This window comes from Neomonachus schauinslandi, chromosome 10 (assembly GCF_002201575.2).
Source record: "Neomonachus schauinslandi chromosome 10, ASM220157v2, whole genome shotgun sequence".
Classification (NCBI taxonomy): domain Eukaryota; kingdom Metazoa; phylum Chordata; class Mammalia; order Carnivora; family Phocidae; genus Neomonachus; species Neomonachus schauinslandi.
In genome coordinates, this window is record NC_058412.1 from 7,740,063 (window position 1) to 7,764,837 (window position 24,775).

Consider the following 24,775-nt stretch of genomic DNA (forward strand, 5'->3'; position numbering starts at 1 on the left):
ACAGGCAGCTCTCTTACAAATCATAAGCATGTTCTGCAAAATGCAAGTAAATAGAGAAGGAATGGCTCATTAATCACCTAAAATAAGTGTAGTCTATTTACCTTGTGATAGAGTCTTATATCCATGAAAAATCCATGCATATATGCCCGGAGGAAAGGTGATCCGATGAGATGCGTGAGCCCTGGAGGGAGTTAATCAGAAGAAGGCAGATCCTTACGAAATCTTAATGAAAGTTAAACCATTTTTTCTTATATTATAGTAAGATTATAATAAGATTTCACTTCTGATTTGATTATAAGGTTTCACTTTGGAATAAAACTGTAAGTATGAGAACCACTAATCTTCACAAACTATGGAGGAAATTTAATCCACTTTAAGCAGTGTCACCCTTTTTTATTTTACATGTCATTAAGCACAAAAATGATGAAAAAGTCTTTGTGAACTATGAAAGACTGGCAAAGAAGGATTCTTTATGCTCGTGGTTCTCAGGTTTTTGGATTCTGTGAACCAGTTCAAATTGAAGAATAATCCCGGCATCAACAGTGACTTGCCAACTTTATACCATCAGGGAGGAACAGCGGTGGTGGTGGTGGGCGGGGGGGGGAATTATCTCCCATAATTTCCAAACACAAAGCATGCTATTACAATAATGTAAGAAGGGCATGTTCTTTCCGTTATTCTCATTTTACAGATGAGAAAACCAAGGTTCAATGAGGTTCAGTAAACTGGCCAAGCCGCGCAGATACTAAGCAGAAGATGTGGGACGCGCACCCGTCCGTCTCCCTCTGATGCCCACGGTGTTAGCCACGGTACGCTCCGTCCAACATTCCAGCACAAGTAACATTCCATGAAACATGTTTCGGGAAATACCATGCTTTATAACTGCCTTCCTCACCCAAAATGAACACAGTGAAAGAGACTAAACAAGCACCCCAAATGAACACAACACAGTATTTTTAAAAACTTTGCAAAATAGCAATGACTTTTTCCGTCCGATTTAAGAATGGAGGTGAGTATGACACAGCATAGTGTACAAGTTACACTGGAGCTATTCAGGAAGGCACATCAGGAGGAAGATCCTACTGTACCATATTTTATCCCGGCATCGTTTTTAAAAGGCTGACTACAAGCCTCTTCTCTTTAAACATTAAAATGTAAAGAGTTGTTTTGGTGGTAAGTGGTAGAAAATGAATTCTGCCTAGATTAATTGTGCTATGAAATAAAGTTCAGAAACCTCTCAGTTTATTTATGACATGATTCTATTTTCTTGTAACACTTAACTGCCGCTGTACATCTGTCTGCCCCACAGACAACTAAGTTGCCTAGACTCGTGGAGAAGGGGTCCTCGAGGTTTGCCCACTCTCCATCATTTTCTGTGCAGCCTTTCTCCAATGACAGAACTAGATCAGCAAAATCTGCCCTCCTTATCCTATGAAGTAGGACCTGTCACCTGAGACACACGCACTCTTCCGACGGGTTGGTGTGGCTGAGGTGAAGCGCATACGCTCTAGGTGTAAACCCCAACCCTCGTGTTCATGACTGAAGCCTTTGGCAAGTTAGTTTCACCTTCTAGTGCCTCTGTCTCTTATCTATAAAATGGCATCATAACCATATCCACTCCATGGAGTGGGGGGAATTAAGAGTTGTATGTAAACATTCAGAATATTACCTGCACATGATAAGCCCCACAACGTTGGCTGCTGGTAAAAGGCATTTCTTGGTCTGTGACCTTTAAGCCGAAAGTAACTATAAGGTTCTACATATCTGAGGATTCAATCAGGTTCCCAAGTTTTGGATGGGGTCTTCTACAAGCAAACTTAAAAGGGAGCCAGAAGCATTTATGTGCAGTCTCTGAGATATTTTCAAAACCTTATACTCAAACAGTACTTGAAGAAAATCACCACTTTCTTGACATTTTTTCTATACATAGCTAGTATGCTAAAGAAAATTATTCCTCATTTAAAATATAAAAAAGCTTCAGTAGGTTGAGTTTATCTCAACCTTTCTCTCAGCAGAGATTACAAACTTGACAATATACATAGCAAGTTTAATATCTGATTTGGCAGAAAGAGAAGATTTGGAAAATCAGATAAATGTGACTCTACTACCTCTTACCTTCAAAACTTAACCCCCAAATAATTTTTTAAAAATTTTATCATAATTTTTTTACCTAAATTTTCAAGGTCTTTCTTGGTGACAAATTTGTAATCATCGTAAACCGTGCTTTCAGGATTCTCTTCTAATTCTTCTGTCAAGTTGTCCAGGAATGAACACCACCTGGGAGCAGGACCCAAAACCTACCGGTGTTGATCAAAAGGTTAGCACATGCACATTCTCACCACGTCAACTAAGAGTTATTTTACACCAGATTTTATTAAATAAAATTTAAAAATCCTTGTTCCTATCAGAATATTGAAAAGTAACTGCAATATGCATAATCAACAAGTATATAATGGAAGAAAATAAAGTAGGAAAAATTTAGGCCTGTAAAGGAAAAATCTGTCTGGGATGTAAAGATATTAATGAATATTTTTATATTAGCACTATCAAAATACAAAATATTTTAATTCAGGTCCTTAAAATAACATCCACTTGTCTATCACCTCTTTTATTCAAAAGATTACTAAAATCTACAAAGCATATTTAGTATAAAAGACTTTTTTAAGTTTGCCGTTTTCAAACGGAAGTCTAAAATGAGAATTACCCTCTTTTAAGGGGTTCTCAACTAATTACTTGATAATTATATTTGTTCTTGTGTGGTCCACTTCATTTAATTCATTAAAAATTAAAATTCTGTATATAGAATCCTTCGGACTTAACCTAAAAGGGCGCCAAGACCCACAAGTTAGGGAGAAATAAAAGTTGAACAGAATTTATAACTACTAAAATAGGAATAGTTCATTCTGTAATCCTACTTCCATAAAATACCATGACCGCTTTTTACTTTTTTGCTGTCCATACAACATCTCTCCCAGCACGATGCCTCACCCCCCAAGGTCAAAGCTTACCCCAAAGGAAACAACGCTGCTTAGCGGGAAGGCCATGCGGCTGAAAGCTTCCCTGAACTGCAGGCTTTCACAAGGAACAACCCCGGGCTCTGACAAAATGGAACTTCCCATGACTACTGCCCTGTCTATTGTGATAGTAATCAATTAAACAAGAGAAAAACAAAAATCATAATGGAAATGATTAAATCTAGCTTAAACTTTCTGGGGAAGGAAAGGTGGGAGGAAGAGAGTTGTAACAAAGAAAAACAGTGCCTGATACTATCTCCAATCAGAAACAGGTAAATGTCAGACATGGCCATACGAATGCAGTATTACTGTGCCTGACTAGAAAGGGTGATCCCCGCCCCCGCCAAAGGTTATGGCACTTGCGAACATGAAAAACCATGCTTAATGAGCATAAAAGGAGTCCTAGCAGGAAGTTGCATATTAGCAATCATCTATGCAATTTTTTTAAAGTAAAGGTTTTGATGCACCAAGTGGTCTGACTAACCATGAAAGACAAACCTTAAAGAAATGCAAAGCATTAAAAAAAATTCAATGTAGAATACTTTTTAAAGAAACTGCTATGATTTAAGCAATTTTAGGAAAGGAGCCTGACGTCAACAAATACTAATAAATGCTACTACATCTAAAGCACTGCACGAAACCAAAGTCCCTGACCATGATCTCCCTGAAGGAGTTTAAAATCTCACCGGGACAAGAAATCTAGCAGAGCACACGCACACACCCACTCAGCCGTGCACATCAAGAGACGGAGACTGCACGGAGTCCTTGGGGAAGACGGGCGAGGCCAGGAACAAACAGCAGGGACACCGAAAATCACATATGGAGGGACTTCGGGTTGGAGTGAACTCATGAGCCAGTGGGGAAAATCACAGAGAGTGACAGCTCGGGCACTCACAACTTCCCCTCAGTCATAAAGCAAACGCAAAGCTCTGCCACATGCTGGAGTAGGACCTGAGACAGCAACCTTCTCTTCTTCTGAGCAGAATGTAAGTACACTGTGGTCATCTTTCTGGAATATAATATCCAAGAGACTGTCCTCGTGGGAGGGTAGGAACTTCATCTGTTCTAAATGCCGAATCTCCAGTACCTAGAACATCACCTGCCAAGTACTGTGCTTTCAGTACATTTCACAAATACCTCTACTGGTACATGATGTATGCATGCATTCAGGAATTCCAGCACGCACAGTACTAAGACTTAAGGGGTCCTGCCTGGCAAAAGTATTTTTGAAATTGCTTAATTTTCCTTATTCAGATAAAAACACTCAAATACCTCACCATAAAACTGCTGGATATGAGAGCACTTCTTGGTGAAAGTCAGACCATTCTGCCCCCAGGCAAGGGGGCAATGGTGACCAAAAGACCTCATAAGAGAGTTTCACTTTTAAAAGCCTTCAATTAGTGATAAACCACGGGCCTCAAAGACAGTAAGAAGATTATACTATGTTTAATGACTTTTCTTGGGGGGATGACGAGAAGGAATATCAAAATATCAGGCCAGATGTGAGCTGACTTTCACAAAAGTCCTTTTTTATAATGTTCCACAACATTCATCTTGATTAGTTAACTGGATTCTAATGGAATTGTTTTAAACTGCCTCTTGGGGCAGGTCTGGGTATGGTAAATAAACTCTGCAATCAAATTCATGGCCATTAAATTTTACAGGAGGAAATATTTCCATCAAAAACAAAATGAAATCTAGTGGGTTGATTTTATTAATCACATTGCCCTAGTTCCTCTTCAGGGGGAAAAAAAAAAAAAGAACATCAGAACAACCATAACAAAGTTGAAATTACTGATTTAACGGGCATTAAACAGCAGGTTTTATCTACATTCCAGCTTTCCTCAAAGGGCTACCATTAGGTTGCAAAAGCAGTGGTCAGCTTAACCAATAAGGAGGGCGTAACCCCATGCACAGCTTTCTGAGGTACCTATAATGACCACAACATTAATTAATGTGTAAAAAGTCCTTGTTGTACTCACTCATAAAATATGTTAAACCTTCAATTAGTCCTTAAAAATATGTTAATTTACTTCCTAAATTTCAGGCTTTACAACTTGAAGAAAACTTCCTTTCTAACCACTGGAATACTCTTACTATATCAAAAGCTTCTAGGTTTTCTGTACTGTCATTATATTGCTATTTCTGTACTTTACTTCAGCCACAACTGAGTATTGTTCCTTTATCTACATTTTTATGTACCTTAAAGAGGTTTTTTTTGTTTCAGAAAAGTAGCGGAGATTGTTCTATTTTAAACTTCTATTATCTATTAATGAACTTCTACTTCTGATTTATAAGAATTTCCTAAAGTCACAGGTCAGCACAGCAGCGAACTGGAAACTGATTCAACCAACTGCTACGAAGGGTTCCTGCGGGCCCCTCAGCAACTTCAATGACCATCGTACCAACCAATCTAGCCGGAAATACGTGGTCCTCCCAAATGGGAAAGAATCCTTCTCACATTGTCCGGGGAAGGCCTCAACTCCAGTGCAGCCAAGTATCTGCTTGCTCTAATCCATCTGAGCAGAAGAACCGATTTTAAAGTACATGAAAATACATGCTATGTGCCTGAGATCATCTGCCTCTGTGGTTACAAACTACCTTTACGCTGTTACTTATACAGGCTTACTTTTAAGACCCAAAGTTCTCGTATATTCCGGTAGTGGACAGAAATGACAGAGTGGGGAGAAAATTCTTCTGGAGTCCACAGAAGGTAGCCCTCCCACCACTCGACTTTTGAAACTTCCACTTAGCCAGAGCCAAGACTGAGGATTTACTAAAGGGATGGTTTTTAACAGATCAAGGATAGTTAAAATAGCAACAACGATGTATTATTCGTATTATTAGAGACAAAGAACCAAACCACTAAGTCGGTATAAATCTCATCATTTCTTCCATTACTTATAATGCTACTGAACACAACCAAATAATCTCATTATCTTCCTACCATTAATATAAGAAAATAACCGATAATATAAAACAGCAATTAAAATTATCATCTTTTTTGTTTACTTCAAGTTTTTATTTAAATTCCAGGTAGCTAAGAGTGTAATATTAGTTTCAGGTATACAATATAGTAATTCAACACTCCCATACATTCCCCCCGTGCTCATCACAACAAGCACAAGGGTGCTTACTCCTTAATCCCCGTCCCCCAACTAGCCCATCTACCCCTAACCATCAGTTTGTTCTCTGTAGAGTTAAGAGTGTTTCTTGGTTTGCCTCTTTCCCCCGCCCCATGTTCACCTGTTTTGTTTCTTAAATTCCACAGATGCGTGAAATCTTATGGTATTTGTCTTTTTTCTGACTGACATTTTGCTTCCCATAATACACTCTAGCTCATCCACATTGTTGCAAATGGCAAGATGCATTCTTTTTGATGGCTAAGTAATAATATCCCATTGTAAATATATATACTTCACACCTTCTTTACCAATTCATCATCAGTCAATAGACACTTGAACTGTTTCCATAATTTGGCTATTATTGGTAATGCTGCTATAAACATTGGGGTGCACGTACCCCTTTGGATCCCGACATTTGTATCTTTGGGGTAAATACCCAGTAGTGCAATTGCTGGATCATATGGTAGCTCTATTTTCAACTTTTTGAGGAACCTCCATACTGTTCTCCGGAGTGACTGCACCAGCTTGCATTCCCACCAGTGTGTAAGAGAGTTCCCCTTTCTCCTCATCCTTGCCAACACCTGTTGTTTTCTGTGTTGTTAATTTTAGCCATTCTGACAGGTGTGAGGTACTATCTCATTGTAGTTTTGATTTGTATTTCCCTGAAATTATTATCTTGAATTTTTAATGACTTAAAAAAACTTCAGCAACTAAGAAAATTCTTAATTACTCCATTTGGTAGAGCTCTATCAACAGACAGTAAATAACTTTGAACAAAAATGGGCTTATAAGCTGGGAAACTTCAACTGTTATTAGCACACAAAAAAGTATATAATGTATCCAAGTACAAACAGTTGACTTTTAAAAATATGCTCTTACAAAATTTTCAGAATGCGTTGCAGCAGAGTGTGCAGTAGGGTATCTCTTAGTGATAACTGGAGAACGAACCATCACAGTGTGAGACAGCATATCATCACACGGAAAAATGACAAGTCTATTCCATTAAGTTCAAGGAGTAAAACTAGCTCCATTAAATGTCAGGAGGTAGATATTAATTCAATTTTCATTCATCAAGTACTTACTGAGTTCCAGGCTTATTGTGTTCCACTTTATAAAAACAAGTAGCAAAATGAAACCCAACAGGAAAAAAGTTTCACATATAATGATACTTCTGTGGATGGACTAGACAATTCTTAACTTCCTCAGCTTCATTCATTCATTCAAAAGGTTAACTGAGCATTTATCAAAAGCTAAGTGCCACATGTCAAATATATGTAAAACAAGTTTGGAAAGCAAGGAAGTACAATATAAATATGATTAGTGTCAGAGCAGAGAGATTTTAAAATGGTGCCGGGCAGCCAAAACAGCTTTTAAGGAGACATCGGCGCTAGGCCTTGAAAAATCCGAAGAGGTTATCATTATGTATTCAGTAAAAATTGCCATACTAAATATTTAGAATTCAATGCTAGCAAAATTAATGTATATTTTACTCATTATTAATTATACAGGAGATGCTTGGTTAGAAGAATTATCAATTTACCTTTTAGTGATCTTATACTCCTTTAATCCTTGAAACTCAATTTAAACTCGACATTCTAATGACACCACTGAATAGATAAGAACTACACTTACAAGCAATAATGGACACCGTGAATATAAAATAATTTTACTATCTAGCAACCAAGTAAATTATCTATTATTCTGTTACAGAACTGTTTCCAGGACATTCTAAAGTAGATATAAATATCTGCTTCTGGAACTAGAGCAATAATAAAAACAGTATCAAGAGCAGCAAAAGTAATCACTGCAGTAGCAAACCAAACTCTAAGAGGTAGGGAGGGAGTTTCATCCCCCTGAAGAATTTTGTCACATCTAATCAGAAATCTGTTATTCTTACTATGAGGCCATAATTCTTTATCAGAAACTACTGGGCCCAGAAAGAACTTCAAATTCAAATTTTTTATGCATTTTATAAAGGTAATATAGTATGCACAGTGCATAAAATCTTCGGTGAGGTCTGGGTCAGTGGTCCATATTCAAACATGTTATTATCTCCGCACCAAAATCCTACACATATTCACACCAGTGATTTGAGATAAATAAAGATGGAAAAGAGCTTCATCATCACATGGCAGGTTTGAGTCTCAATGAAGCAAGCTAAGTCAGGCTTTCCCACCAATGAATTATTAAAAAAATGTCAGGGCTTTTTGGATTTCAGAATTGGCAGACCAGAGACAATGAAGGTATGTTATACTGTAAACATCACTGACCACTACTATGATTATTAATTTTTCTCATTGCATAGCCTGTATCTCTAGTGGCAGAATGGGATTTTGCCAACTAAGACCAACTGTTCAATACATACATTCAAAGGAAAATTTCCTTTCAAACTCTTCCTCCCTTATTGGTTGAAAGGCACCACGAGCATCAGCATGTACTTTCAAATTCTGACAGCTGGGGCTTAATAATAACCGATCACAAGCCTGAAACAAGAGAGGCAGCTGGGTGAGCTGAGGGAGTGGCCATGCACTTAGGCGTGTAATTGCATCTGCAACATGATGAGCTGCATAATTGCACACCCAAGTTCACATGCATTTGTGTGAGTAATTGTGAGTCATTTAAAGGTACTCCTAGTGCTTTGTTCTCTCATTCCTAAAAATCAGATTAGCAAACGAGCAATTTAATTTCACCATTTTAAAAGGTTTATTTCAAAAAAGAGAGAAATTATTATCGGCCATGATTTCAATTTGAATTTGGTTTTTGAAAAAGCAGTTTAGACACTGAAATGAAATGAGAAGAAACTAAGGCCAAGCGGACAAAATGCTATTGCCACTGTCTCACTAGCAGCCAATCAAACCAACAGTTAATCTTTGTGAGGCTCTGCGAGCACAAATAAGCGTAAGATGAAATACCTGTACTCAAGGGCTGGGGGAGACAGGACACCCCAAGCAAACATCTAAATATAAAATTAAACCTGACAGTAACAACCACAGAGATTTCAGTTTAATAACAGCACACTATATGTTTTTATGTCCTTCCTCTCTCAAGCCTACTCAAAATTCACAGTCCATCAATATAAAAGGTATTAACCTTCAAGGACAAAAAGAACAAAAGAAGAAAATGCCTCCGTTGAGGGATTTAACATGGTGCACGTCAGGGGCCTAGAGAGTAGGTAACGGAAAAAGGAAAGCAGATTCTTCCCTGGAGCCCTCAAGACCCAGGACTTCTGGGCTCCATTCATCTGGGAAACCGGGTCTGAATGGAGGGGAGGTGATAAAGACAATGAATATCTAAGTTCCCACCACCGCTTAGGAGACCTGAGGATAACTCTCTGGAGAAAGTGAACAGGACAAGAGACAGGATACCTGTCACAGGTGACTTGCACTGTGGGGCAGAAATTAGCTCACCGAATGGCGGTCTGCATGTCCAGAAGCGGGACCCCACCCACCACACCCCCTTCCTTCTCTCATCTTCCAGAATACCAAAAGCCACGGATATATTTCTGTGCTTCCACTCCGGCCAGCCTAAAACCCCAGTGTTCCCATAAGGAAGTGGGGGGTTCTTCTCTGCAGGAAATGAAAGATCCCCCGAAGGCAGATGCTGGTCTCGGAGAATCCCCCAACAGTCACTAGCTCAACAGTCAGCGTGAAAACTACCAGGGACAAGACCACCGCATACAGAGAACTTCCAGCTGGCATCTTAGTGCCTCATTCTTAAATAAGAATAGAAGGCCAAAGATGACCATTCAGTTATTCAACAAATAGTTACTGTCAGGGGCGCCTGGGTGGCTCAGTCGTTAAGCGTCTGCCTTCGGCTCAGGTCATGATCCCAGGGTCCTGGGATCGAGCCCCGCATCAGGCTCTCTGCTCAGCAGGAAGCCTGCTCCTCCCTCTCCCACTCCCCCTGCTTGTGTTCCCTCTCTCGCTGTGTCTCTCTCTGTCAAATAAATAAATAAAATCTTTAAAAAAAAAAAAAAATAGTTACTGTCAGACGTGGATATAGCAGTGAATACAACAAACAAGGATCTCTACCTTTAAAAAGCTTACATTCCAGAAAGGAAAACAATACAGGAAAGACAGAATTTATAAAAGTCTTACAACTCAACAATGAAAGGTAAGTACTCTAATTTAAAACTTGGCAAAGGATTTGAAAAATTTCCCCAAAGATATAAAAATGGCCAACAAGCATACGAAAAAGATGTTCCACATCATCAGTCACTAGGAAATGCTAATCTAAACCAAAATAAGGTATCACATCACACTCACTTGAATGACTATACTCAGAAAAATGGAAAGCAACAAGTAATGCCGAGAACGTGGAGAAATTGGAACCCTCATCTATTGCTGGTGGGAAAGTAAAATGGGGCAGCCACTAGGAAAAACAGCTTGGCACTTCTTCAAAGAGTTAAGTATAGAGTTGTCATACGATCCAGCAATTCTAATCCTAAGTATATATATACCCAAGAGAACTGAAAACACATGTCCACACAAAATATTTATAGCAGCATTATCTATAATAGCAGCAATATTTATTTCAAAAGTGAAAGCAATCCCAACGTACATCAACTGAAGGATGAATGAACAAAATGTGGTCTAATCGTACAAGGAAATGTCATTCAGCAACAAAAAGGAATGAAGTACCGATTCATAACATAACACAGATGAACCCTGAAAACATTAAGTAAAAAAGCCAAACAGAAAAGGCCACATATTATACAACTCCATTTTTGTGAAATGTCCAGAATAGGCAAAACCAGAGAAACAGAAGTAGGTTAGCAACTGCCAGGGGGGTGGGGATGGGGGAATGAGAGGTTGGGGAGTGACTAGTATGGGGCTTCCTTTTGGTGTGATATAAAGTGAAATTAGATAATGGTGTTTACTACACAAAACTCTGTCAGACGTGGATACAGCAGTGAATACAACAAACAAGGATCTCTATACTGAATTGTATACTTTATTTTTATTTTTTTAAGATTTTATTTATTTATTTGACAGAGAGAGACACAGCGAGAGAGAGAACACAAGCAGGGGGAGTGGGAGAGGGAGAAGCAGGCTCCCCGCAGAGCAGGGAGCCCGATGCGGGACTCGATCCCAGGACCCTGGGATCATGACCTGAGCTGAAGGCAGTCGCTTAACCAACTGAGCCACCCAGGCGCCCTATACTGAATTGTATACTTTAAAAGGGTTATAACTTTATGGCTTGTGAATTATATCTCGAAAAAGCTGTTATTTTAAAAAATCTAATGAAGGATCACCCATTGCATTAGGTTATTATGCCTCTTTAGTTTCCTTTAATCTAGAAGAGTTCCCCTGCCTTTCAGGATGTTTATACTTTCTGAGTTCAGGCCAGCTGATTTGCAGAGGTCTTGACATCTTACAGGCTGTTTCTCAGAATTAGATTCAGTTAAACATTTCTAACAAGAATGCACAGGTGATGTGTGCCAGAACAATTTTTTTTTTAAAGATTTTATTTATTTATTTGACAGAGAGAGCACAAATAGAGCGGCAGGCAGAGGGAGAGGGAGAAGCAGACTCCCTGCTGAGCAGGGACCCCGACGCGGGGCTTGATCCCAGGATTCTGGGATCATGACCTGAGCCGAAGGCAGACGCTTAACCATCTGAGCCACCCAGGTGCCCCAATTTTTTTTTTTTTAAGAGACAGAAAGAGGAGGGGGTGGAGAGGGACAAAGGGAGAGAGAGAGAATCTCAGGCAGTCTCCACTCCTGCAGCATGGAGCCCAACATGGGGCTTGATCTCAAAGCTCTGAGATCACGACCTGAACCGAAATCAAGAGTCAGACGCTTAACCGACTTAACCCACCCAGGCGCCCCCAAAACAACTCTTAATGCTGTTTCTACATCAAGCATTTGGCTTTGCATGATTGATATTTGTAATGTCATGTATTTACAGTATTTATTTTCATGTATTTTTCACTTCTTTTTTCTTTGATTTTTGGATTTGGGGTATAAAATGAGTTTCCAGGAAAGAGGGCCCAATAAGGGTTTGTCTGGGGACCATATTCCAGGAGCCAACGAGGCTACACTGGGCTACGGAAGGAGAGACCAGACAGATGCAAGGAATACTTATCACACTCCCTCGCCCTCCTCCCCAACCACAGAAATAAGTTGGAGAGATGAGTAAAACTGAAGACGGGGACATGCTTCAGTTATTTTCACAAGGAGCTGGTATCGTGAAATTACCCTTTGCCAAACTTAGGCAAAAAGACCATGCCTACAGATAGACTATCCTGTCTCCTAATTTTACCAAATAAAAAGACATACAAAAGCATTCCACTCCTTTTCTTTTTTAAATGAGTAGTATTTATTTGAAGTGCCAGAATGTCAAGAAAGCTTCTGAGACACCAAAGCGACGAGTTTTTAAAAACCAGACACATATATATCCCCTGGAAGTGTACTGACTTTGAGCTTGGTGGCATTTAGAACATGTAAGCTTAGTGAAAACCAAATCTTTCTGCTAAATTTAAGAACAGAATTACACTCAAATGTACCATTGCAGTTGAAGAGAGCAAAAATTTTATTCTAAACCGTGAAATTCTTTCATAAAACAAATCTCTTAAATTTCTCTCTTAAGCATTCTAAACTGCATTATATTTAATCTAAGCAATTCTAATTTAAGGTGGAAAGAAAAGCTTTACATTTCTTTCTCCTTTTCATGAAATGATAAGCGATGCCCTAAATTCTCAAGAGAAAGGAAAGAATATCTTAATATGGTCCCCGACTTCTTCAAAGTCCACTGCTAGTTACACAGGAGCACCTGCTCCTTCTAGGGGCCCCCCGCTGCGTCTGACCCGGACAGCCTGGTCTTGCACCCACGTCACCATTTTCTGTTCACGGTCATGCTACACTTGAAATCCCAGGTCGGCTTCCTAGAGCTCACATCCAGAGTCCACAGTGACAGTGAGTGCAGGCAGTGTCAACGTCAGCCTCGATGTCCTGCACTTCCCACCTCTTCCTCTGCCAATTTCCTCACCACGCTAAAAATGTTCAACCTTGACAGCTCCGTCTGCGCGCGCACACACACACACACATACACACATGCCCCATGGGTGCTGAAGGCACAAGGCCAATTTTACCATATGAGAATGTATTTATCTTTTGGGTCCCACACCTGGTTGATGAGCACTCTCCCAGACCTTGTTTTGTCACTTGAGTCCTGCCAAGGGTCACACAGACGGCTGTCGTGTGTTATCCTGGTTACCACATCAGTAGTTTCCTGCTTCCATCCCACTTCCTTGCAGGCAAAAGAATTTATTTTTATTTTTTTCAGCACATTCTTACGCTTTCCAATTCTTAATTCTGAAGTCTGTGTCAAAACTAACGGCATGTTAATATTTAAAAATAGCCAGGGATGGAAACTTGGCAGAGACAAAGGAAGAGTAAATGTTTTAAAATCATATGTGAGATTAAGAGTCTCAAGAAACAAACTGAGGGTTGCTGGAGTGGAGGGGGGTGGGAGGGATGGGGTGGCTGGGTGATAGACATTGGGGAAGATATGTGCTTTGGTGAGCGCTGTGAATTGTGTAAGACTGATGAATCACAGACCGGTACCTCTGAAACAAATAATACATTATATGTTACTAAAAATAAATAAATAAATAAAATAAAATGATATGTGCACTTTTCCTCAAGGTTATACACCTCAACAGTGCTATTCCAAGAGGATCAAAAAATATTTTGCCACCATTTAGCAATTACTGTTTATCTACAAGTGCCACACACAGAACGAGGAAATCCTGAGGAAGACATTTCCAATTCAAGCAAAATGAGATTCCCCATATATCCCTCAAAAAAGCTGAAGGAGAACATTATACCGGCAGAGCAAAGAAGAGTGAAGGAACCCAATATAGACTCATAATTGAGTAACATGTGACCAAGCATTAAGTATTTAAGTAACTTTCTACAACCCTACGTAGAAAGTTTATTTTGGAGTTTAAGTATGTGTATTTCCCACCAAGATGAAGAACAGGAGTCCCATACACGTGACAATATTAAAGGTCCTATCAAGATCTATGCTATGGTGGGAGGGTGTGTACAGAGCATTAATCTTAGTGAAGTCAGGACAGATTCTAAAAACTTCATGTAAAACCTAACTATCTGCAAAAAGAAGAGAGCTTTATAAGAAAAACCCTATACATAATGAAATCTTTAAACTCAGAATGAAAGGAAAGCTATGTGGTTTGGTAGCAGGGAGTGAGGAGAGGTAAAATAGGACCTTGTGTTTTTTGTCTTTGTGGGCTTGACTGCATAGTCTGTGTTGGCTAGTTTTTAGTCTGAGTATTTTGGAGGGACTGGGTCATTAAACAAATACTCAGTAGGCATTTTTCATGTGCCTGCCTTAAAGCCTGAGTTATCAAAGACATTTTCAGACATGGGCACTGCCACTTCTGAGCTTACTGTTACGCAAAGGAACACAGTACAGTTGCTAAGGGACTTCTATACAAGATCTTAAAGGAGCACATAAAGAAGTCATTTTTCTGTAGATGGGAGGCTCAGAGGCAGTACTGACGTCTGAGTTGAATTTTGAAGGACTTGTAGGATTTAGCCAGTGAAAAGGTGGAAGGAAGGGTGATGGAATCAGGGAGCTCTTTCTACATGCAGTGAATTGAGAAGAGCCTAGGTTTTCCAGGGGCAAGAGATAAACAAAACCAGGGAGGTATTGGGGCTTAAATCTAACCCTTTTGTATCATGCTAAAGTCTTTGCTTTTGATTTTAAGTAGAGTGGCATGCCTTTAAAGGGTTTTATTCAAGGGAATGGGATCAGTCCTTTGTGTATCAGATTATTCAGCTTTTAAAGGGGAGTGGCTTTGGAAACAGGCTAGGATGGCTTGTGATTAATTAGGAAAAGTCATGAGGGCTCCATCTAAGCCAGTGGCAGTGGGTGGTGAAGGAGGAGACAGATATAAGCGATATTAAGGAGGTACATCCTTAGAGCTTGGTGATCCTTGGGAGTAGAGACTAAGGGAGGTAGGGGAACCGAATGGACAGTGGTACCACTCAATGCTAACTTCAGTTTTAGAAAGGTCAAACTGTCTTGAAGTTCTTTCTCCCGTGTGTGTGAATTAAAACTCTGGAGCTTCAGGCTTGAGTATAAGAGGACTTTCTGGGCAGTGAAACTACTCTGTACAATCCATAACGCTGGATACACGTCATACGGTGGATACACGTCATTAGACATTTGTCAAAACCCACAGAATGGACAACACCAAGAGTGAATCCAAACAACTTTGGATAATAATGATGTGTCAGTGTAGGCTTATCCATTGTAACAAACGTACCAGTCTGGTACAGGATGTTGACAATGGAGGACAGTGCATTGTGTGTGAATGTGTGTACGGAGTATGTGGGAACTCTCTGTACTTTCCACTCAATTTGGCTGTGAATTTAAAACTGTTCTAAAAAGTAAAGTCAATTATGAATGAATGATACAACCATGTTGCAGATACACAAGAAAGGCAGCTCTAATCTTTCTTTCAATATGCCTCACCATTGTTTACACATGATTTGTTTCCAACCAAGAATAATGTTCTGTTCTTCAAGCAGGTCCACATACAGCCTAAAGATATGAGCCAATGTGAAGATCAAATACTCATTTCCATTTAACAATTTTTAACCACCACCTTCAGGAGCAATATAAAGTGCTGGTAGTATAAACCAATCCTACCTCTGCTTCCCCCCACAATTGAAAATACTGAAGCAAAGGGCGCCTGGGTGGCTCAGATGGTTAAGCGTCTGCCTTCGGCTCAGGTCATGATCCTAGGGTCCTGGGATCGAGTCCCGCATCGGGCTCCCTGCTCCTTGGGAGCCTGCTTCTCTCTCTCTCTCTCTCTCTCTCTGTCTCTCATGAATAAATAAATAAAATCTTTAAAAAAAAAAAAAAAAGAAAAGAAAATACTGAAGCAAAGAGATAAGTAGATGGTGGTTCACTCTATTTCTCTCCTCTTTTATGCATATTTGAAATTTTTCCATTATAAAATTTTCAAAACCAAGTGTCAATATTATCTATTCCGTCATGTCAGCATGTATTCTGTGAGAGCCTGTTAGCTAGCAAACGCCACAACATAAAGTAAACACACAAAAGTCCTGCCCTTGCAGAGCTCACACGAGAACACGTATCAGAAGACAGACAAACTTTCTTGGGATTTGAGAACACTGAGCCTAAGGACTGTGCGAGTCCCAGAACTTTGTTTTCTGTATACGTCAAGCCTTTTGAACGAAGGTAGCCCCCAATTCTTGCCTATTTGTATAACTTACCTTCTATTTTTAAGGAGAAAACACGCCAAAAACTCAGAGTAGGTAATGGGCATATTAACCAAAGAAACTGCCACATGATTCAAGTGGTCAGGCATACTCAGAAGCTGAAAACAATCCCTGGTCGTGGACACTCGAGTCTGTCACCACTACCTACATGACCACACCAACAGGACACGGGAATACTCGATTTACTTCCAACTCCATCTTGTCCAGAAGAAGCATGGTAAAGACATCAAACCAGTAAACATCAAGATGTCCTAACAGCCAGAGAGCTGGGAGACAAGTCTTTTGGTCTATATGTGATTCAAACTGAGTAACTAGCACCTGAATAGGAAGTTGTCATTTATTTTCAAGAAAATGGGGCATGCCAGACAAGTAACCGTTTAAGCAAAACCAAACACCATCTGACATATTAACATAATAAAGCATATGTAACATGTGCATCAAATATTTCCATATGAAAATGACAGGCATCTTACCTAGCCAGAACGAAAATTAACTTCTGAAAATGTGACGGGATGCTCAGAAAGTTGCTTCCTGAGTGTTGCACATGAAGGTTCTGTAGGTCTGCCATTCTTATGACCTAATAAGTTGTCATCAGAAATGGAAATGGAGAGGATTTCCATTGTTGGGAAAAATGCCTCACATACTATGTTGCTGCCTGAAAATGTTTAGATTAAAATAGGAAGCGCACATTTCCTCTTGGTAAAGATGCAAACAACTTGTTTGTATTAGAACACTTTATTAGCCACGTGACTTTTGCCTTCACTTCCCATTTCAGAGTGATGAACATATAACTGACAAATTACAAACAGCATGCCATGCCTTCTAAAACAATTTCATGCATAAAATAAAATTCAGTTACAACAGGTTTGCTGTGAGCTTGGGTTGGAAAGGAAACACACACACACACACACACACACACACACACGGCATCTGCTCTGCATTCTTTTCCTTTTGTTCATCAGGAAAAGGTAATTAAAATACACAGGATTTGGATCCAACTCTTCCACTAACCTGTAAGTGCCTCACATTTTTTTTCTCCGTAAGATTAAGTCCTTTACTTTTTATAAGATATCTTATCCTTCTAGATCTTAAAGCCTTATTAGCTTTATCTTTGAAATGCTTTCCTTGGAGAACAAAATTAAGCGTATGTCCCATTTGCATTATTATGAGTCAAGACATCTGAAAAATATGCATCTTTGGTCTGAAACCTGAACTCAGTTTACAATGAACTGTGTTTTTTCTTCAAATTTGTCGTTTTCTTCCTTGCAGAAGCTCTGAAAGTTCCATCCTCCTCCCTTTTCCTGTACTCTCAGTCACAGACATTCTCCCCTGCAGTCCGACACCCCACCACTTCCTCTATGCAGGTGCTTTCCTCCGTGACCTTTCTCCCCTGCAGTCCGACACCCCACCACCTCATGCAGGTGCTTTCCTCTGTGACCTTACTCTTTCCCTACACCCTAAAAACATGCCTTCTCTAGATGTGAATGACGACACAACTCCTGAACTCTCTTCCGAGCTTGCTCCGACCCTCAGCCTGTAAAATATTTCTCAGGGAACATTCCCACATTAAGAGCCCCCAGATCACCCCTTCGCTGGATCACCTTGTCCTCCACCCCATTCACAGGTGGCGTCACTGCCAACATTCTGCTGGACATTCACCCCTCGGATTTATAGCGGGAGAGAACTCCCGGGTCTCTTTTTCAGAGGCTGCCGCTAAGCCTCTTATACAGAGATCAGGCTCTAAAGTCAAGCAAGTATAACCAAAATTAAATTTGAAAATCCCTTTGGGATAGCCTTCAGGATGTGAAAGAGCACATTTTCCTCAGTGTCGGAACAGGGCAGAAACACTGGGTGACTTACATCTAGTGGCCTTGTCATGCCAAAAAAAAAAACCCCAACTCTTAAAATGATCAGGATTGCACTCAGTGTGGCAACACCATGAGAGATACGAGGGGAAACAGCTTTGGAAGAAAACAACAGATCCAACAGCCCTTTTCTAGTGGCATTCCTCATCTCGACCATGTAACACAAGAACTAATGGACTGCTTTCTCTCTTCTCCTAGGAATGACACATATCTAGGACCTTCCTCCATGCAGAGGAGAGAAGGTAACTGATCACATACAGTGGACCCTTCAGGAATTAGGACTGAAGTCTCCTAGTTGGGAAAGGCTCTCTCCCCTCCCCACCCAGTTCAGTCCAGGACATGTGCCACTGCGTGTAAGGGCCACCACGTAACTGTCACTGTGTGCTCCATCACTCTAGCCCCCAGCACCCTGAAGGACTTCTATTTATACTTATGTAAGCCAGGTGAACTTAATTATGGACTGTGCTATAAATTTAGTCCATGGCCACTAAGATATTCCCAAATGCAAAGAAAATATAACAAAATATTAGCAAGAATGTCTTTGACTAGTGAGACTGATTGGGTTTTTCCATCTTTTTTCTGATATTTAAACATTTTTAAAAATAGCTATAGCTTTTTTAAAAAAGATTTTATTTATTTATTTGAGAGAGAGAGAAAGAGCATGCACACGGGCAGAGGAAGAGGGACAAGCAGACTCCTTGCTGAGTGCAGAGCCCAACACGGGGCTTGATCTCACAACCTTGAGATCAGAACTGAGCCAAAACCAAGAGTCAGACGCTCAACCAACTGAGCCATCCAGGTGCGCCAGCTATATATTACTTTTATGTTCACACACAAAACCCACTTTTTAACTACTCTCCAAGAGTCTATAATGACACAGGGAAATGTTAATTAACTGGGGAAAAGGCAAGATATGAAACCACATAATGTTTCAGATTAAAACAATGGAAAAAATACAGCAGAATGTTAATATGTTTGTCTTTGGGCAGTGGAGAGATGCTGGATTTTTCTCCTGCTTCTCTTTATTTGCCATTTTCTATAAAGAGCATGCTCTGATGATACAATGGAGGGAAATGGACTTCAGTTTTAAAAATCCGATTTCTTATTTTAGCAACCAGATTTCATCACTGCTTTCTCTTTCAATAGTTAACAGCCAAACTAATGGCATTTGACTGCTCTTTCTCAACCTGGCATCTTATGTGATCTGTTACAGACCGGACAATACCAAGTCCTATTTCCGAAATCATTTTCCTAGTTCATACTTACAATTTTACCACAAACTTTTCAGTATATCTCTGTTTTGCTCAAAGTACATTCCTTCCAAAAGCTACATCAAGAGATCTCACATCTGGGAATCTCCATGTGCACATAATGCCAAATATTCTGTCACTGGACTCCTTGAATTTTGCTACTGTAAGAAAGTGTAAGAGTCATGATCAGCTGAGCATCCCCAATGTGCCTGGCACCTGATACGTGATCGAATAAATACATCTATTCCTGATAAGAGCATTCTTCTTCCATAGTTCAAGAAACTAAGGCTCAGGCGGGATAAGTAACCCACTCAAGGTCTCAAAATTTGTAAGTGATGAAGCTGGTATTCAAACTCAGGTTAGATTAATTACCAAATCTCAGTTGTTTCCACTCTGCAACGTGGACTGAAGAAATGCCTTCGAGATCCAGCTCTGCCCAGCAACTTGTCATCTGACCTTGAACAAATAACTTGATTCCTCAGCTATAAATTAAGGAGCTGGACGAGATGACTTTTAAGTTCCCTTCCTTCTCTACCGTTCTGTGCTTCAAAAGCTTCCCCCGTTCCCTTACAGCACACTGAAAATTCCTTTAGTGAGGAAACAATTCAGCAACTACTTGTCCAGCTTATGTTCTGTCTTGTATATCCTTTGTATGCTAGCAAATTCCCCAGGGGGATAGTTTTCTTTGCATCTGGCACTACCTCCCTAAACCAAGAGAGTATGTTGCTACTGGTATTATGAAACAGGAATTTCTAACAAAATTACTTCTAACAGCTCTCTGCCTAAATGAGCATTCTAGCTGAAAATGTGTCTTGTCACTTTCAGGACTGAACACGGACACTAGTGTATTCAGGGCCATTCACCACACACCAGTTGGCCAGAGAGATCTCACATCTGGGAATCTCCAAATATCAAAGGAGTGGAACCAAAAGGGCTTTCAGTTCTGGCTTTGAACTGAAATGGATCAACTGGACCAATCACGGTCTAGATTCAAACCCACATCTTAGCAGCACGCACAGCACTTCCAGCAACTCCTGCTTAAAAGCACAGGGACGCACAGGGAGAAAAACGAAGGCATAATTTCCAATCTTTAAAACAGAAGAAAAGCCGACCTTTGCACAAATTTCAAAAAGGGTCCAACAAAAGCTAAATGCCCATACTTTCATATTTTCCTTTTGTACTCTTCTAGGAAAGAGTTTATCCTCTTAACAGCATCACTATTAAATCTTCTGGACAAGGTATTATTTTATAAATCTGTCAGCACTCCCAAATACAAAGATTGCATCACTCCAAGATGTTCTGATCTGGCTGATTAGAATGTACAGTCAGAGCAAAGGAACTGATCTTTATCCTACCGCATAAAAATCATACTCTGGCACTTATGAGCCACGTTCTCCACTTTTGTGATTCAGTAGTGGTAGCAGAAAAAGGCAAATGCAAAATTCTAATTTGGTATAATAGCTAAAAATTAACACTGCCAACCAGCCATCGTGGAAGCTGACAGTCATTATCTAAGATTCTCCAAATCACAGTCATCACTCTCACACATAATTGTTTTATTAATTTTTCCACACATATTAATTGAATGCCTACGGTGTAACAGGCATTGCTTTAGGTGCTAGAGGTCTAACACTGAAAAAGCCAAAACATGATCCCGAACCCATGTTTTATATTTATAAACTTTATTTTTATATTATTTATATCATGATGAGGAAATACGTAAATTTTTAAGTAGATAAATAAGTGAAGGAAGATACTGTGCTTTCATGGAAAACTATGCATGGTCTGCAACAGGGGCTGGCAAACTTTTTCTTGAAGGGCCAGTACATATTACAGGGTCTGTGGGCCATCAGGTCTCTGTGACAATTATTCAACTCTGCCATTTTAGTCAAAAAGCTGCCAAGGTCAATACAGACATGAATGGGTATGCTGTGTTCTAATAAAATGGTTTATAAAAACAGGTGCTGGTGTTTAGTTTGCCAAACCCCTGATCTAGAGCACACCCTTCGAGATGATCGGATTCTGATTTTATGGAATTTATTTTACAATTCTGTAAATGCAGGCAACTGGTAGCAATGCAAAATACTGTCTATAGACATGCACAGGAATTCTGTCCTGCACAAGTAACCCTCCATGCCTTTGAAAAAGCCGATTTGTGTCCATTTGCACATGCCCAATTCAACAGAACTTTACTGCATGTAAATATGTGCCTTTTTAGACTTCTTCTTTGATCTGGTATAGCTGTGTCTGGTTCCCTCATTTAATTAACAGGCTAAATAAAAATTTTAACACGTTCAGGGCGCCTGGGTAGCTCAGTTGGTTAAGCGTCTGACTCTTGATTTTGGCTCCAGTTATGATTTCAGGGTTGTGAGATCCAGCCCCGCGTCAGGCTCCGTGCTGGACATGGAGCCTGCTTGAGATTCTCTCTCTCCCTCTGTGCCCCACCCCCACCCCTGTTCACACTCTCAACCTAAGATAAATAATTTTAGCACATTTATTTTCTATCTATGTGAGAGTCATGATTTAACCGTTTTCTGAAATTATCTTTTAAGTTTTGGAGGTCTCACCAAGATGCACATCGGATTCACAAGACAGAGCCAGGTAAACTCCACCACCTGAGAAGTGCACCTCACACAAGCTACTGAGGCCCAGCCCAGCTCTCCCCCTGACTCCCAGAGGTGAATGGGCGGGGGGCAGCAGAACTCTGCTGACTGTTTTTCTAATTTTAACTTTAATTTTCCTGTCTACTAATTTCATGTGTTGGTTTTGGTTCATCTATGTTACTCCCCCTTGGTGGCAGCAATCGTTGGGGATTTGGTTTCATTCTCTATTTGGTGATCTCTGTAAATGGATTAATGGGTTATAGAGATCTATTCTCCAACGGGTGAGAGAAAATGGAGACTCTGGATTTCTGGCCTTTTTCTGCTTATAGGGCCTTTAAAATTATGAAAGGAGTTATGTTAAGCAAAGTGATAAGCCTCTGAAAGGTTTTAAGCAGTAGAGTGATATAATCCAATTTATGTTTGTTTTGTTTCTTATTTTTATATTTTATATCACTCTGGTGTTACATGGAAAATAGACTGCAAGAGAACTAACAGAAAAAGAAGAAAGAGCAGTTAAGAGGTAATCCAGATGAAGGGCAGGAGCCACAACACGGGAACACGGCAGGATCTGAACCAAACCAGAAAGAGAGTCAATGGGACAGATGGAGAAGGAGGCATGACGTGGAAGGGGGAAGGGAATGAGGCTGGCTTCTATGCTCTGGGCCTAGGTAACTGGGTGGATGGCGAGTCCTCTGCTGAAACGGGAACACGTGGAAGGTGTGGGGTAAGGGTTGGGAGCTGGGATCGAGAATTCCACTGCAGACCTATCAAATATAATGTGCCTATTAGATCTCCAGGTGGAGAACCCAAATAGGTTAGTGGATACATAACTGTAGCTCAGAGAAGGAAAGACTAGAGACGGAAAGTTGGAAGTTATCAGCATTCAGGTGTCATAGAAAGCCTACGGACAGACAAGCTCCTGAGGGAAAGAATATAAATAAAAGCGACAAGGACTAACATTTGAAGGTCAAGAGGAGAGAGGTGAGGCTCAAGCCCTGGACCACACACAGAAGGAGCAACCAAAGAAGGCTGAGAAGGGCCAGCTGGACAATAGGAGGAAAACCCAAGAGAATATGGTGTTCTAGAAGTGTTTCAAAGAGGTCTGGTTGGCTGTGTCATGTGCTATTTAGAGATAAAGTTAAGTGATCTGTATGTGAGATCCACGTCAAGGAAGCAAGGGCACTTGATCGCTCGTACAGCTGACTCTCCAGAAAAGCAGCACTTTCTTGGTTGGCCAAAATTCTCTCTGCTGTCTGCTTTGTTTCTAGAGATTATAAATTATGGAACAAATCCGTCATTCACCATTTTGCCCCCAGGTATATGCTGTGATTATGAGACAGAAAGGAGACCAAGTCTTTAACCCTAAACTTTAAGACTGAAACAGGGAAGGTAACATCTACATAGAAAGGAGACCTAAAATATCTATATAAAATGGAGAGTGATAATTGGGGCCTGATCCCCCAATGATATTCCTCTGTCACTGCACCTGGTCCTCTCCTCCACAGCACTTAGCTACACACTTGTTTACCACCACCCTCCCCTAGATTGTGAACTCACAAAGGCAGGGTAGGAAGACAGTTGCATTCACCGACACATTCCTGCATCCAAGCACATGCTCAGTATATTATTGCTGAATAAACAGAAGCACCAGTCTCCTCCATTTACTTTTATAACACAGGAAAAGACAAAAAGGCCAACAGAAAAAAGAGCAAAGGAGTCACCCACCTAAGAATTTTAAGCACTTACTTTTCAGACACTGTCAAGTCTAACAATATAACTTATTTACAATTTGGATAACCAATAAAAATATGTTGTCTTCTTAAGAGGTGAAGGTAAGGAGCAATTGTTAGGAAGCACTCTCTGGCTATGTTCCTAAGTCTTCTGGAAAATTATGCCAAAGCACCCCAGAGCAGTAATATTTGAAATCCTGGACTTAAAAAAAAAGATGCCGTATCTGAGAGTGGCCACATAGCAATGAACAACAAGTATCCAGAAATGCCTCTGTACCAATCTAACAGAGTGACTGAGTTCAGAACTAGACTAACAAATTCAATCTGCCACAGACAGAGCAGGCAAAATCATTTGTACCGAAGTTTCTTTGTTTTGGTCACACAAGTCTATCAAGCAGAAAATACTGAGAAAATTCCAGTACCCCCTTTTTTTTTTTTTAAAGATTTTATTTATTTATTTGACAGAAAGAGACACAGCGAAAGAGGGAACACAAGCAGGGGGAGTGGGAGAGGGAGAAGCAGGCTTCCCGCAGAGCAGAGAGCCCGATGCGGGGCTCGATCCCAGGACCCTGAGATCATGACCTGAGCCGAAGGCAGACGCTTAACGACTGAGCCACTCAGGCGCCCCCCAGTACCCATTTTTAATCCTCTGCTGGAGCAACAACCCAACGCGCCCAAACACAAGCATCCATATGGTGACTAGAAAGTTTTCATGCCACTTCCTAAGAGTAACTTCCAAATGCTACAACTGATTTCAAAAGCACTGACCCCCGCCAAAACCAGGCAATACTCACTGACAGTGTGCCTCCCTGAGGACCACAGCACGGACGTTTGACCCAAACCAGTGACTGAGGCCCTATGAAGACAGGAGCACATAAACCCAGTGATAGTATTAGATGCCCGAGGCTCTAC

At 40.4% G+C, this 24,775-nt stretch overlaps 1 protein-coding gene across 3 annotated transcripts in view; it reads right to left on the reverse strand.

The window, feature by feature from the left end:
- The window catches only part of NOL10 (nucleolar protein 10), an 85,919-nt gene that overhangs the window by 24,444 nt on the left and 36,700 nt on the right, over positions 1-24,775 (reverse strand). For all 3 annotated transcript variants that reach the window (XM_021697320.1, XM_044918481.1, XM_044918482.1), the window contains 2 exons: positions 2,171-2,297; positions 102-181 (listed from right to left, as the gene is read on the reverse strand). In XM_021697320.1, the coding sequence (XP_021552995.1) occupies positions 102-181; positions 2,171-2,297 (207 nt within the window). The remainder of the gene's footprint in view (positions 1-101; positions 182-2,170; positions 2,298-24,775) is intronic.